Genomic DNA, 15,551 nt, shown 5'->3' on the forward strand with positions numbered 1-15,551 from the left:
GCCCCCGCACCTAGCGTTACTACTTATAGACTTCTAGAAAACGTTTGATACGGTGGACTGGTCGTATTTCGCCCAGGTGCTCATAAAGGCTGGGATTGGCCTTAGGTTTCGAGGGCTGGTGCGGCTCCTCTACACCAACCCAACAGCCCGAGTGCAGGTTAACGGGGCAATCTCTGCCCCCTTGCGCATCCACCGTGTAACTCGTCAGGGATGGCCACTATCCACGCTCCTCTTTGCCCTTGCGATCGAACCACTGGCGAAGGTCATACAGGGAGTGCAGAATTATTAGGCAAGTAGTATTTTTGAGGATTAATTTTATTATTGAACAACAACCATGTTCTCAATGAACCCAAAAAACTCATTAATATCAAAGCTGAATATTTTTGGAAGTAGTTTGTAGTTTGTTTTTAGTTTTAGCTATGTTAGGGGGATATCTGTGTGTGCAGGTGACTATTACTGTGCATAATTATTAGGCAACTTAACAAAAAAATATATATACCCATTTCAATTATTTATTATTACCAGTGAAACCAATATAACATCTCAACATTCACAAATATACATTTCTGACATTCAAAAACAAAACAAAAACAAATCAGTGACCAATATAGCCACCTTTCTTTGCAAGGACACTCAAAAGCCTGCCATCCATGGATTCTGTCAGTGTTTTGATCTGTTCACCATCAACATTGCGTGCAGCAGCAACCACAGCCTCCCAGACACTGTTCAGAGAGGTGTACTGTTTTCCCTCCTTGTAAATCTCACATTTGATGATGGACCACAGGTTCTCAATGGGGTTCAGATCAGGTGAACAAGGAGGCCATGTCATTAGATTTCCTTCTTTTATACCCTTTCTTGCCAGCCACGCTGTGGAGTACTTGGACGCTTGTGATGGAGCATTGTCCTGCATGAAAACCATGTTTTTCTTGAAGGATGCAGACTTCTTCCTGTACCACTGCTTGAAGAAGGTGTCTTCCAGGAACTGGCAGTAGGACTGGGAGTTGAGCTTGACTCCATCCTCAACCCGAAAAGGCCCCACATGCTCATCTTTGATGATACCAGCCCAAACCAGTACTCCACCTCCACCTTGCTGGCGTCTGAGTCGGACTGGAGCTCTCTGCCCTTTACCAATCCAGCCACGGGCCCATCCATCTGGCCCATCAAGACTCACTCTCATTTCATCAGTCCATAAAACCTTCGAAAAATCAGTCTTGAGATATTTCTTGGCCCAGTCTTGACGTTTCAGCTTGTGTGTCTTGTTCAGTGGTGGTCGTCTTTCAGCCTTTCTTACCTTGGCCATGTCTCTGAGTATTGCACACCTTGTGCTTTTGGGCACTCCAGTGATGTTGCAGCTCTGAAATATGGCCAAACTGGTGGCAAGTGGCATCGTGGCAGCTGCACGCTTGACTTTTCTCAGTTCATGGGCAGTTATTTTGCGCCTTGGTTTTTCCACACGCTTCTTGCGACCCTGTTGACTATTTTGAATGAAACGCTTGATTGTTCGATGATCACGCTTCAGAAGCTTTGCAATTTTAAGAGTGCTGCATCGCTCTGCAAGATATCTCACAATTTTTTACTTTTCTGAGCCTGTCAAGTCCTTCTTTTGACCCATTTTGCCAAAGGAAAGGAAGTTGCCTAATAATTATGCACACCTGATATAGGGTGTTGATGTCATTAGACCACACCCCTTCTCATTACAGAGATGCACATCACCTAATATGCTTAATTGGTAGTAGGCTTTCGAGCCTATACAGCTTGGAGTAAGACAACATGCATAAAGAGGATGATGTGGTCAAAATACTCATTTGCCTAATAATTCTGCACTCCCTGTAGGAGAGGACCGACTCATCAAGGGGTGGGCCTGGTCCCCAAGACGAGAGGACCGCATTTCTTTATATGCAGACAACGTACTCCTTTACCTATCTGCCCCGGCAGAAAGTGGACCCTGATGCCTACAGCTGTTGGGGCACTTCTCTGAGGCCTCAGGCCTGACCGTCAATCCGAGCAAGTTGGTGTTGGTCCCGCTGCATCCAGCCAGAGACTGCTGCGACTGGCAGGATAATATTCCTATTAGGAGCAACAGCTTCCGATACTTGGGGATCAATGTGACCCTCTTGCCCAAGATGGCTTGGACGCTTAACGTTACACCGCTCATGAAAAGGAAGATCTAACAAAATGGCAGACCTTGCCCCTTAATATCCTGGGTAGAATTGCGTTGTATAAAATGATCATGCTACCCCCCTTTCTATATCTAATGCAAAACTATCCCTATCAGCTCCCCAGGGGATGCTTTAAAGAAATGGATGCAATAGAGCAACAATTTTTATGGCATTAATTCCCGCCCCAGAATCGCCCTACATACATGCCAGAGGGATGTCCAGGAGGGTAGGCTTAGACTGTCAAATTTATATCTATATTATCTAGCTATGCAACTCCTGCTTATCAATGATTGGTTGACGGGTGGGTGGGGAAGAAGCGCTACAGTCCTCCTTGAATTTATCCCGGTGGAGGCGCAAGTCATGATGGGTGGCTTAGGCAGGGGAGGAGTATCTCAGATCTATCTTACTTTGGTCACCAATACGGCAGCGCTGCTGGTGGGCCTCAGGGAGCAATGGGAGGGCTGGCTGTGCCCTCTGGAGGAAGAGGACTGGCATGATGCCTTGATGGCATCCAGGGCTTTGACTAGAACTACCCGCCTCCGACTGGCGCAGACATACTACCTGCATACCTTATCACAGATAGAATGTACAGGGTGGGTCTCTGACCAAATGCTGACTGTCCCCGTTGCTCATGTCCTAGTGCAGACTTTTACCACATGGTGTGGAACTGTCCACGCATAACGGACTACTGGCGAGCGGTGAACAGGGAGCTCTCTGAGGTGCTAGCAATGGAGGTAGATATGACCCGCTGCAAATCCTTTTGGGTGTTCTGGAGGGAGTGGGCAATAGCAGGGATGACCAAGACTTCCTGGGGATGGCGTGCCTAGTGGCCAAAAGTGACATGGCTGGATGCCCGATGAAGGGAAGGGGTCGATTGGTGTGCCCAAGAACAGAAACTAGTTCATGAGTCAAAAGGATGCCCGGGTAAGTATAACAGCTTAATTTTGAACACAACAAGGAGCTCCCATACTTGCTGTCAGACTTACCAAGGTCCTTCCAACCTTCTGCGTGCCTAGGATTTAGTCACCTGTTACTCTTGGACGATACTACTTCCTAAAAACGTTTTACATTTTGCGGATCGACACATTGGATCGGATCCCCACTCTCCATTTTTCTCAACATAGATGCCACCTTTAGTTGCCTCTTTTAGATACCCCTTTCTTATACTACCATTTAGCCTTGATGAAGTCACGGTTGTGACGAAACACATGGCTGTGCCTGTTTTGACTGTATTTCTGGACTCACGAAAATCAATTCTAATAAACGACTTTCTGGAACACCAAGAAGAATACCGAACAATTTATCTACATAGCTGCTACACACAAGCTCTTACTTGTACTTTCTTAACTTGTACATTGTTTGTGAGTGCTGTGGTCACTTATGTTCATAGTAAGTATAACAGGGTGTGGGAGAGAGACAGTGTAATAAGTACTGTGGAGTCATTCGCCATATGGAAAACTTTAACAAATGTAACTGTGAACGAACCACTGTATTAGCGATATGTCCGACGTGCGGCCAAAAGTATATTTGTAATTCCAATGTATATATATATCTGCAAGGAGGCATTTGCAGTAGGAAGTGGGCCATGGGTATGCTGAGGAATATTCAACAGAAAATATATTGATATATGTCACATGATTATCCATTATAGTATGCATAGCCCCAAACCCTAAAGTAAAATGAGATGATTACGAGATTTTAACACAGGGAAAATTCTCTGTTTAAAAAGGAGTATCTTAGGATGCATCCTAGCTGAAGCAGAGAAAGAACTGCCGAGGAGTAGGAGTAACTGTATTTCACTGTTAGTAGTGTGTCAGAAATGGGGTCTTTGGTTGGAAGTCAGGTTACCCCCCGTCCAAGCAAGGACCTTCTCTCTAGTCAGGGCAAGTCACACACAATACAAATTATCCTGTGCCCACCCTCTGGTAGCTTGGTCCTGAGGAGTCAGGCTTAACTTAGAAGGCAATGTGTAAAGTATTTGTGCAATAAATCATGCAATAACACAGTATAACACCACACAGTGTTTAGAAAAATATATAATATTTATCTGGTTAAATGCAGGAAAAAACAATCAAGATTCAATATGTACACGTTGAGATATCACTTTAGAAAATGATAAAAAGAGTCTTTAGTCTTTAAAAAGCAACAAGTGTCTCTTGCAAGCACAAAGTACCTGGTTTATGTTCAAATTCTTCGCAAGGGACCGCAGAGGAGGAGATGCGTGGAAAACGGGGAGGTGTGTGTTGGTTTCTCCGGGCACACACAGACGGTGCGTCGATATTTTTCATGCAGGGAAGGCTTTGCGTTGATTTCCAGCACACGGACTTGGATCCTCTTTAGGATGTGGGGTTTTCGGACGCCCCTGGGAAGATGTGGAGAAATCCTGGGCATGCAGGACGAAGTCACAGGAGCTGCATTGATCCGGTAGGTGATGCGGGGAAATTTCTGTTGCATGGCAGTCGCTGCATCGATTCTTCTCACAGGAAGTCGGGCTGTGTCGTTGTGGGAAGTGCGTCGAAGTTCCGGTCACAATGCTGGTGCTGCGTCGACTCCTCTCGGGGAGCCGGGCTGCGTTGTTCTGGTTTGGCATGCAGTGATTTTCTCACCGCGATGCAGGCTGTGTGTCGTTTCTGGCAGGCTGTGCATTGAATTTTCACTGCACAAGGAGTTCTTTGCAGGAGGAAGTCTTTTTGGCCCTGAGACTTCAAGGAACAGGAGGCAAGCTCTATCCAAGCCCTTGGAGAGCACTTCTTCAGCAGAGTCGGAGGGCAGCAAGGCAGCAGGGCAACAGTCCTTTGCAGAAAAGCAGGCAGGTGAGTCCTTTGGGCAGCCAGGCAGTTCCTCTTGACAGGTCACAGGTTCAGGTCCAGAAGTGTCTAACGTCAAAAGTGTCTAAGGTGGTAGGGTCAGAGGCCCTGTTTAAATACCCAAATGTGCCTTTGAACTGGAGGAGACTTCAAAGATTGGCGTAAAAGTGCACAAGGTCCCCTTTCAGTTCCATCGTGTCTGACAGGGTCCCAGTAGGTGTGGCAGTCCATTGTGTGAGGGCAGGCCACTGTCCTTTGACATGTAAGTGTCAGGCCCTCCACCCTCCCAGCCCAATAAGACCCATTCAGTACGCAGATGTGTGCAAGTGTGACTGAGCATCCTGTGTTTAGGGTTGTCTGAGAGAATGCACAAGGGAGCTGTCAACTAAACCTAGCCAGACGTGGATTGGAAGGCACAGAAGGATTTGAGTGTAGAGAAATGCTCACTTTCTAAAAGTGGCATTTCTAGAATAGCAATATTAAATCCAACTTCACCAATAAGTAGGATTTTCTATTACCATTCTGGGCATACTAAATATGACCTGGCTACTCCTTTCAGATCAGAATCTACCACTCAAACAGTATATGAGGGTAACCCTAATGCTATCCTATGAAAGGAGCAGGCCTCACAACAGTGTAAAACGAACTTAGGAGTTTTACACTACCAGGACATATAGAACACACATGTTCATTTCCTGCCTTTTACCTACATAGCACCCTGCCCTATGGGCTACCTAGGGCCTACCTTATGGGTGACTTATATGTAGAAAAAGGGGAGTTAAAGGCTTGGCAATTACTTTTAAATGCCAAGTCGAAGTGGCAGTGAAACTGCACACACAGGCTCTACCATGGCAGGACTGAGACATGGTTAGAGGGCTACTTATGTGGGTGGCACAACCAGTGCTGCAGCCCACTAGTAGCATTTAGTTTTGAGGCCCTGGGCACATGTAGTGCACTTTGCTAGGAACTTACAAGTAAATTAAATATGCCAACTGGGTATGAGCTAATGTCACCATATGCACTTTAGCAATGATTAGCAGTGGTAAAGTGTGCAGAGTCCTAAAGCCAGCAAAACTGAGATCAGAAAAAGAGAAGGAGGAAGGCAAAATGGTTGGGGGTGACCCTGCAGAAAGGCCATTTCCAACACAGTGGTATAATCTATCCTATACAACCTGTCCGATTTTGGCACATTGAATCTATCTGCATAGTGTTTGTCATAACTGTTAGTACATATCACTTGCCTGTATAAATAGCTTTTGCCTCCACAAAGATGGCACCCATTACTCATGCAAAGAATAACCCACATGCCTAGGTGTCACGTAGAACAACCGTGCCCAAAATGGCAAGTACAGAACACTGACAAAGGGAATGAGCTCTAGCCTGAATTTTAAAAACACAAATAGAAGCGTGAGTGGGCTGTACATATACAATGTAAAATAACATTATGTGAGCAAAACTCAGAGCAAGCATATTTCCACTGACATGTTTTCAACTCAGTTTATTGAACCATAGTTTGGAAATATTTGTAGAGATACAAGTTTATGATTTTTACATAGGGACACAAATTAATATGATGCAGAATATCACCATTTAATAAAAAGGGTATGTAAAGTTACAAATTACATGGGCTATAGCTGTACTGGCTCATATATATATGAATAATGTATGTGTACACTCATTGCTCTGTCTAATTAATTCAGAAGTGCGTGTTTATGCTATTTGCAAAACAATGCAGTTATGTACATCAACCATGGGATCAGTTACAGAGTCAGGTGAGTGAAACAATGACAAAGTGGGTGGGATGAGCAAATGTAAATAAACAGATACTTTATGTGGACTAACAGACATCACAGCTCTAAATCCCATTACTCACTACTATACCTTCAGCAAGCAAATGTTGCTTTCTGGTCTCAATGTTGTCTATCTCTGAAGCCAATCTTTTCTCTGTCTGAAAGAAGCAGACTGTATGAATCTAAAGTACAATAATGAGGCATCAGTGTACAGTGATTTACATATACTATACACTACACACTCTACATGTATAAACACCCGATGGCCGGTGTTATTGTTACTGGCTGCAGTACTGTAAGGGAAGCTATTTACATACAAGATACAGACAGCGCAAAAAATGCACTGTGCTTACATTTTAGTCACGTTAAAATAGTTTACAGGTGTTCAATTCACAATGTTATAAATAAAACTTTGACACAACAGTATACTTGGACCTGTAACCCACATCACGCTTAAGCTTCATACTTTGCCAAGGCCGATACTGGTTTTGCCAACACTTGTACAGTGCAAGTATTGGCAAATAAATCACAGACGGGCAGCCACATTGGAATTCTATTGCTTGTATTGTTTATTGTATATATGTTGTTCCAAGATGGGCACCATATTGCGTCATGCTACGGGTAGACGCAGCATGACAATTTCGTTGTCATTTTGAAATGCACTAGCAAGATTTTGAGGTCTGCAGGGAATTGCTGCTGGGCAGTGCATCTTTTGCATGCAGCCTCTGTACAGACAGCGCTGGCACTCCGTGGAACCTTTCATTCGCTAAAAGGAAACTAGTGCAAGCAGAAGCTCCCACACCTGTGAACCACACTAAGTAGGAAGGAGTACCCCCGCCCCTCTTCATGATAAAGACAGAGAGCAAAGATGGGGATGACAAAGAGAAGGCTAGATAGGGATAGGGTGGTGAATAAGAATATTTGTAAATGTATTTATATAGTGCTTACTACTCCTGACGAGGCGTCAAAGAGCTTTTCAGCCAGTAGAACGCTACCTAGGAACCCAAAAGTATTAGCGGTGGATTACTATAGGACCATATAAGTATAGAATTAGTTTTAGCATAGGGACATATGAGTTCATTTGAGCGGCAGACATGTGAGTCTGTTGGCTGGTTTGAATAGTATAATGGAGGGATAGAAGAGGGAAGAATCCAGAACCTGTTAATTGGCAGATCATAGTAGTAAGGTGACGTTTGGGATGGGTAAAGGAGAGAAGGTGGAGGGAAGAATCTGTAGAAAGGGTTTAGGGAGATCATAGTAGTGAAATGAGTCAAAAGAAAGATACATGAGGGAAAAGTTAATGGGGTTGTTTGGGAGATCACAGTAGTAAACTGAGGTTTGGGTGAGCCAGGAGGGAAGAGTCTAGGAAGCGTTATTTTGAGGATTATAGTAGTAGAATGAGGTTTGGGATGAGTCTGAGAGTAGAGCTAAAGGATAGATTGGGAGAGATTTAGGGTGAGAGAGAGTCGTTTTTTTCTCTCTTGTATAGTAGGACTAAAGTAATAAATATATAGATACATGATTGAATAGAAAGGGAATACTATATGTATAAGAGATAATATATTGAGATTTAAAGTTGTATTGTATAAACAAACATTCAAGAGTTGTGGTACTTTAAGGTAATTTATTTGTTTACTTTTTATAACATTATTTATTTTTCTTTTCCTTCATATTTCAATAGTGAAATGCTTGTAGATAAATAATTGAGACAGAATGTACCTATTGTGATAGATAAAAAACAGAGACTCATAAGCATCTAATCAAACAACTTATGCAATGACCTATGAACATGTTATGCAACAAACATATATATATATATATATATATATATATATATATATATATATATATATATATATATATATATATATATTTACCCCTAAGTAATATATACATATGTTAAGCAGGCCCACAAAGTATGTATATATTTAAGATATTAAATTATTATACAAATTTTTATACGTCTAGATATATACATATAGAAAAATTAGACATACACAGGAACATGCAGTACACTGTTGTTTGAGTATGGTTGTTATGCAGAAAAGAGGCAACTCCTCAGTAGTCTTCTGAAGATAAGATAGTTATCCCTGGATCTTGTATTTGGGGGTAAATAATTTCACAGTTTGGCTGTTTGAACAGAGAAAGATGTCAAACCTATTGTCTTTTTCTTGCATGGTGGGGTTTTGAGACAAGGTGTCAATCTTGAGGGGAATCTATTTGGTGATTTTATTCCTGATGAAAAGTGGTCCTGTTCCATGTATTGCTTTGTGGGTGATACACAGCAGCCTGAAGGTGAATCTTCTGGCAACCTGTAATCAATGTAGGGCCCTCAAGGCAGGAGAGATGTGGGCTTGTGGCTTTACATGTAAGAGTAGTCTGGCAGCAGAGTTCTGAATCAGTTGTAGTCTATTCATAGTAGACAGAGATGATCTGTGGTAGAGGCCATGGCCGTAATCCAGTTTAGACAGTGCTAGAGAGATAGTAGCCTGGACCTGGTGTGGAAATCCCAGGTTGGTGAAGATGCGTCGCAGAGTTTTCATGGTGATGAAGCTTGATCTTGCTAATTTGTCCACTTGGGCATTCATTGTTAACTTAGAGTCCATGGTAATTCCGAGGTTTCTTACTTCTTAGATACTTTAGGAGGTAGTCCCAGATTGTAAGGTCAGGCACAGAGTGGATCATAATTTTTCCAATCACCACATGTGAGTATTTACGTTTTGGAAGTATTCAGTTTGAGATACCTCCATGTCATCCACTGATCAACAGATCTGAGGCAACTACCTGTGGGGCATTCCAGTTAAAGGGGTGTTTGCGTGTCACCTGCATCGTTGTAGCATGTGAGCTGAAATTCATTAATCATTGCTAGTAAAGACTTCATGCGGATGTTGAAAAGCATGGGTGAGATGATTGAGCCTTGAAGGTCCCCTGCTTTTGTGAAGTACGGTTTGGATGAGAAAGGGGGAGTATGAATGACATTTGTTCTGTTTTGAAGGTAGGATGTGATCCAGTTGAGAGCAGTCCCCTCGATGCTGGCCTCGTAGTCTTTGAAATAAGTGGCTAAAAGAAATGGGGAGAGGCGTTGAGATGGGGGAACAAACAAGTGGACGGAAGAGAGCGATCACAATTCCATCTCAGGGTAGTAAGAAAATTCTGAGGCTCAGGGAAAAGAGGGCAGAAGGAAGTAGGGTAACTAGGAGTTAAAAAGAGGAGTTGCCACACTAATTGAGTTTTAAAAGTCGAATGCTATAAACAATGCAAAAGGAAAAATAGTTCCCTGACAGCAGCACTGGAAGGATACACTCTACCAACCAAAATGCATAGTGGAACCTACGTGCTCCTGGGGTGGGGACAAACACACGGAACATGAAGGAAAGTCAATAAATCAAGAAATTGGAAGGGAATGTCAACCCATCTAATAATGAACAACAGGTAGACCCAAAGCCCACTCCAAGTACATGTTAAAGTTTTGTATCTAAAGCTGTCTGCGACAGACAGCCAAGCTGTCTACCAAGACCACATAACCAAGATTAAAAAGGTCTATGGCCATCAAAGCATGCTTCAAGTTAGTTTGACACTTACGTTTGTCGGGCTGCTTAGACTCTCAAAGAAACACTGTTGTCATTGCCCTATAGGGTTGTGTTGACAACACAATTTGTTTACTGAAGAATATGTCAAAAAGCTAAATACACATGCCGATGAAATATCAAACAAACAATGGTGGGATGATTCAGCTTGAATTCTACTTCCAACTGCATTAACCAACAGAGGAGGAGTGCAGCAGTGAGAGAGGGATGCTTCAACTGTTGCTGCTGCACGAGCCTTGGATTTGGGCTCAAGGTTTTTAAAGCAAAATGGAAAATATGTAGTAGTGTGGATAGGGCGATTGGATCTACACCTGTCCCTTACATTGAGTACAGAACATAAACAAAAAGTTATGGTTGCTTTACAACTTCCTGTCTAATTGGTATTCTGCTCTTAGTATTAAAGAAGTAATGCAGAGAGGTCCAAGTAACGCCAGGATAAACTGTATAAATGTAACCCCTGTACAAACTGCAAAGTTGTCTCTTTCAAACATGCTTCAAATTCCACCTGGGACTTTTTCCTAATAGCTAATAACAATGGTTCTTAACTTCTCACTTTAACTTGGATCCTTCATAGCCTATAAATAGGCTATCATCTACTCTCAGTTCTTGAGTTCTGTGCTTATAATAACTGAGAGCTAGTCTAGCATATATCATCTCTACAACTTTTGAGGAGTGACAGAAAGGAAATAACTCTGGCAAAGCTATTGTTTTAGACAGATTCATCTATAAAATTAAGCCTGGAAAAAATATGATCTCTCAGTTTGATCCTCTTTTCAGACAGCACAATAAGTGAGAAGAAAACAGAAAGTGGCTGCAACTCTACCCACGTTGCCAATGAGATAGTGAACAAAAAGAATGTCTTTTGAGGCTATGAAGGAAAATGTTCAAATGCAGGACAAATGGGCACATTCATAATCACGGTCAGATTTCACAGTGACCTTAAAAAGGTTATGACGAAATCTGTTCTGAAGGCTATTAAAGCAATGATAATTTAAACAGGGAACCTTAACTGGGAGCAAACATAGAGGCCAAAATCACAGCCAAGTGACCCTTCACTTTACCCATCTTCAGGCTCGACTATACTAGCAAGTTTGCAAATTGTAGGAAGACGACACTTTAGTCAGCAGCACATCAAGCAATTTTCATTATACCTTCTTTCTGGAATACAGTGCACTGAAGAATTGGAGAATGCCAAGAGCTAGCTAACCTTTAACATTCCAAATGTACAGACTGAGGATGTATAGATTGCAGTTCAAAATAACTCCACTAAGTTGTGAGAGGAGGTTGTCTGCTGTTTTAGATGCCACCATATTGCACAACAGAGTTGTGGCAACTGAGCTCTAGCAAGTCTGTTCCCAAAAGACGTCTGGCCCAATCTGGGGCAATCATAATATGATGGACCCTGTGCTGACATACCTCTTGCACTACTTTCAAAATAAAATGAATAGGAGGAAATGTGAAATGATGGTTAAATGCCCACTGATAGCCTGATTCACAAAGCTCCATTTACTTCTGTAGACCTAATCACCAGTAGATATACTCCTACACCTAGGTGTAAATCTCCACTTTTTTGCTATTCACCGTTTCGTAGTGGAGATTTATACCTATGTGTAGGCTTACATGTGTCCACGATCCCGGAGGAAGACGATCGTCACTACTGTGACTTCAGCCAAGGGAGTCTGAAATGCTCTCCTTTCAACATGTTCAAAGGGCTGATCCATCACTATAATTAACAAATCAAATCTCATAGAAGAAAAATCACATCCAGGAGCTGGCATTAAAATGACATCCACTGAAAGCAGTTCTACCACTACAAGCTAATTTACATGCAGGCATGAGAAACCAGAAAGATGCAAGATGTCATCAAACCCAACAGTGGCAGGACTAGTCTAAAAGGGTTCTTCATAAACAGAGATACCAAGTAGTAAATGTTATCCGCTCTATCGGCTGGGGAAAATCTTCTTGAACATTTGTGTTCAGAATATCACCTGTGAACTGAAGTCTCTGCAATGGTTTTAGATACGATTTACTTGGATTGACTCGATTCAAGCCACTGAAAACTGCTAGTGCTGCATCTGTGAATTTGATGAGCCATGTGCTATAATCCTGTCATCTAGGTAACAGACAATGTGCAGTCCCTGATAATGCAGATGGGTCACCATTGCTGCCATCCTCCTCACGAACACTCTGGGAACTGAAACGAATCCAAAAGCAAGGACAGTACACTGGAAATGCTTGCTCTTACTACAAAACTTAAAAACTTAATGTCACAATTCCCGAAAGAGAGGTGGAAGCACACATCAACTGACTAGCAATAATAGCCACAAATCTTTCCTGTAGTTCAGATAGTACCTGGAATGGCATTCCATGCTCATTTGTGACAAGACGTGTCTCTCAATTGTGCCATTAAGAAGTGGACTTTGGATCTCTTTATCAAAATGTTTGTGACAGATCTAGGGGAGGGCTAAAACAGGGCAATAGGAGGTTTTCTCAATAAGAGACTAGAGTACCCAGATCGTACTACATAGAAGACCCAAAGGGATCTTTATCCTATGTGTTAAAATGATATGATTTTTCCTTAGACTTGAGAATCATAATTCTGGTGAATCAAGCTTGTAGTGAGCTTTTTTTGTGATATTGGACAGGAAGATGTGGATGAAAATTGTTGCTGGCATAATCTTTCTACTCCTCTTTCCCTGTGGATGTAAAGTATTCTTGAGCATGAGGCTAGGGTTTCTGCCTTGGTCTACTGAATCGATGTCTGTAGCCTGAACTTTCCGTTACTATTGTGAAATTATTTCAAAATGAAGGCTAATTTAGAGCCTTGGCAGTGGGTCTATTCTGTCTGAATCGCTCAAGACAATAGTTTGGCTTTATCTTTGAACACTTTTGGCCATCAAATTAAATGGTAAGCATTTGGCCAGGAGATCCTCTGACTAACCGAATGATTTAGTTTTGCATGGCTGCGGCAAAGATGGTTGACCAGTGACCATGTCTAAGCCTGACTGCAAAGTTTGTTTAGCTTCATCCATTGCATCTTGCAGGAGTCTAGTGAGTTTTGCACAAGCCCTGGAATGCTACAAACAGTAAAATCAGACATCTCAAAATCCTTAACCTATGTCGGCAATGACATCATCCTAAGCATAATCGATGATAAATATGCCAGAAACAGACTGTTTTCTTAGCTGAAGCCATCAGTGCAAGAGTTGTCCTGATTATTGGTCTGGATGAAACCGGAGCAGGAACTGCCTGAGCCTCCTCAAAATCAGCCCATGGTGCCAGAGAAACAGTGGCAGTTCCTGAGGGTGAACCACAGAACAAAGGATTTAGTGCTGAAAATATTGCTAGCATGTATGTTGAAAAGGCTTTGATTTGCTCTGTCAATGCCCAAGGAGAAAAACTTACCTTTGGAAACAATATATCTAGTAGATATGCCTTACCTTTAGAAATATCCCTTCCAGCCTTTGGATTGGTCTGGCAAACCTTTACCTCACCAATAGCTCCCCAGCGAATACTGCCAGCAACATATTGTCCCAGCCTCCGGACAAGCTCACACCAGAGATTATAAGGCAGCAACTGACATGCTGATGTCAGTTAAAGAACATTTTCCATGCCAAATTGAGACATGCAAAGATTAACTTAAAGAGCTACAATCCTGACATAAAATATTTTGCATTCCTTGGGTTTTTAATCAATACATTAAGTCGTCAGTAGAGGAAGTAGGGCAGTGAAGAATCTACTGTCAGAAGACATTCACCAGACATATCTTAACCCAAAGTTAGAAACTTTTTTGATGGTTACATATACAAGCAGATTCCTCACCCTAAGAATGACTACCTAAGCAATTCCTTTCTAGAAGGTGGGACAGAGTAGTGCCAGTAAACCAAGAAAATCTTGTAACATTGTTCAGGCAAAGTACCCTCCACTGTGAGCCTGAGACGTGAGGCAGGCATGCTTGATAAACCTATACAAAGATGACCATACAGTTGTCTAGCAGATGTCAGCAAACAGGTCATCTCTAGGGTCAGCACTGGAGACAGTTACTCCTCCAATGGAGTGGGCTCTTCTACAAAAAGCAGACCTAGGAGAGAGAGGATAATCCAGCACCAAATGGAGCGCAGTCACTAAATTGACCTCAGCTCTAGCAAAAAGAGTTGAGGTATACTCAATCCTGATGAGTGCAGTTGATGTCGTAAGACATCTGATGTCAAATTTGTGCAGTTGCCCCACCTTGTTGGTTGGATATGTAGAAAGGAAGGAAGATGGAGGTGTAATAGACTGAACCACATGGAATACAGAAACCAGCTTGGGCAAAAATGATGAATAAATGTGAAGAAGAAACCTATTCAGGCAGAGCACTGAAATATGAGCAAACTAAACGAACCTGAAGTTCTTGCCATCAACAAAACTGTCCTTAAGAGAAAAAATTTAGCCGGGCAATTGTGCACTGGCTAGATGACAAAGAATAGTGAGGAATATATGTATGTATACAGTTTGAACATATCATGAAAAGATTGCCTGAAACAAATTATTGGTATATGTTCTATGTAATCAACCTATTAGATTAAAAACAAAGATGTACATCAATACAAAGATAATAATTTACAATAAATTGACAATGAGGTGAGAATACATTTTAAAATAACTGTTATATTTTTGGTATGTTGTTAAACATAATAAGTTATTGATCAAGAAGCATACGTTGTTAAAAAGTGTCTTGGAATCAACTGAAATATGTTAGTGCATAAATTTTTTGCAAAAGGGTTCCCCCTTCTTACCCAGTATTTAAGATTTGGTAATGATCAAATAAAATGGCTTCAGAATCGGCTTGAACTTTATTTAGAGCAGGTTTGGAGATAAGTGATAATCGTAATTGATTATGAAAATATGCACACAACTTAATTTGTTGACAATTTGACGTGTCACAGGGAAACTGTAACTATAGTTTGAGTCTCAGGAAGATTTAACCAGTTGATATCAAGCTTTCCTTGAGAAGCCAGAATATACCATTTTTAATACTGTATACTTGAAAAGTAGATGGATTAGTCATTAGTTGTGTAGACTTGTTTTAAGTATTGTTTATGAATCTTTTTCAGCCTTGACAAAGAGGGTTGCAGTGAAACGTGTTTGCTGGGTGTCATGTTAAAAGAATTCCTCAGATTGTACAACATCGCTATCACCAAAGTAGATTTATGAATAAACGATAAG

General features: G+C 41.8%; 1 protein-coding gene across 1 annotated transcript in view; it reads right to left on the reverse strand.

The window, feature by feature from the left end:
* SYCE1 (synaptonemal complex central element protein 1) overlaps positions 1-15,551 on the reverse strand; it is a 439,580-nt gene that overhangs the window by 86,731 nt on the left and 337,298 nt on the right. The window contains exon 9 of the mRNA XM_069209539.1: positions 6,848-6,914. Coding sequence (XP_069065640.1) covers positions 6,848-6,914 — 67 coding nt within the window. The remainder of the gene's footprint in view (positions 1-6,847; positions 6,915-15,551) is intronic.

The sequence above is a fragment of the Pleurodeles waltl genome, chromosome 10 (genome assembly GCF_031143425.1).
Source record: "Pleurodeles waltl isolate 20211129_DDA chromosome 10, aPleWal1.hap1.20221129, whole genome shotgun sequence".
NCBI lineage: Eukaryota > Metazoa > Chordata > Amphibia > Caudata > Salamandridae > Pleurodeles > Pleurodeles waltl.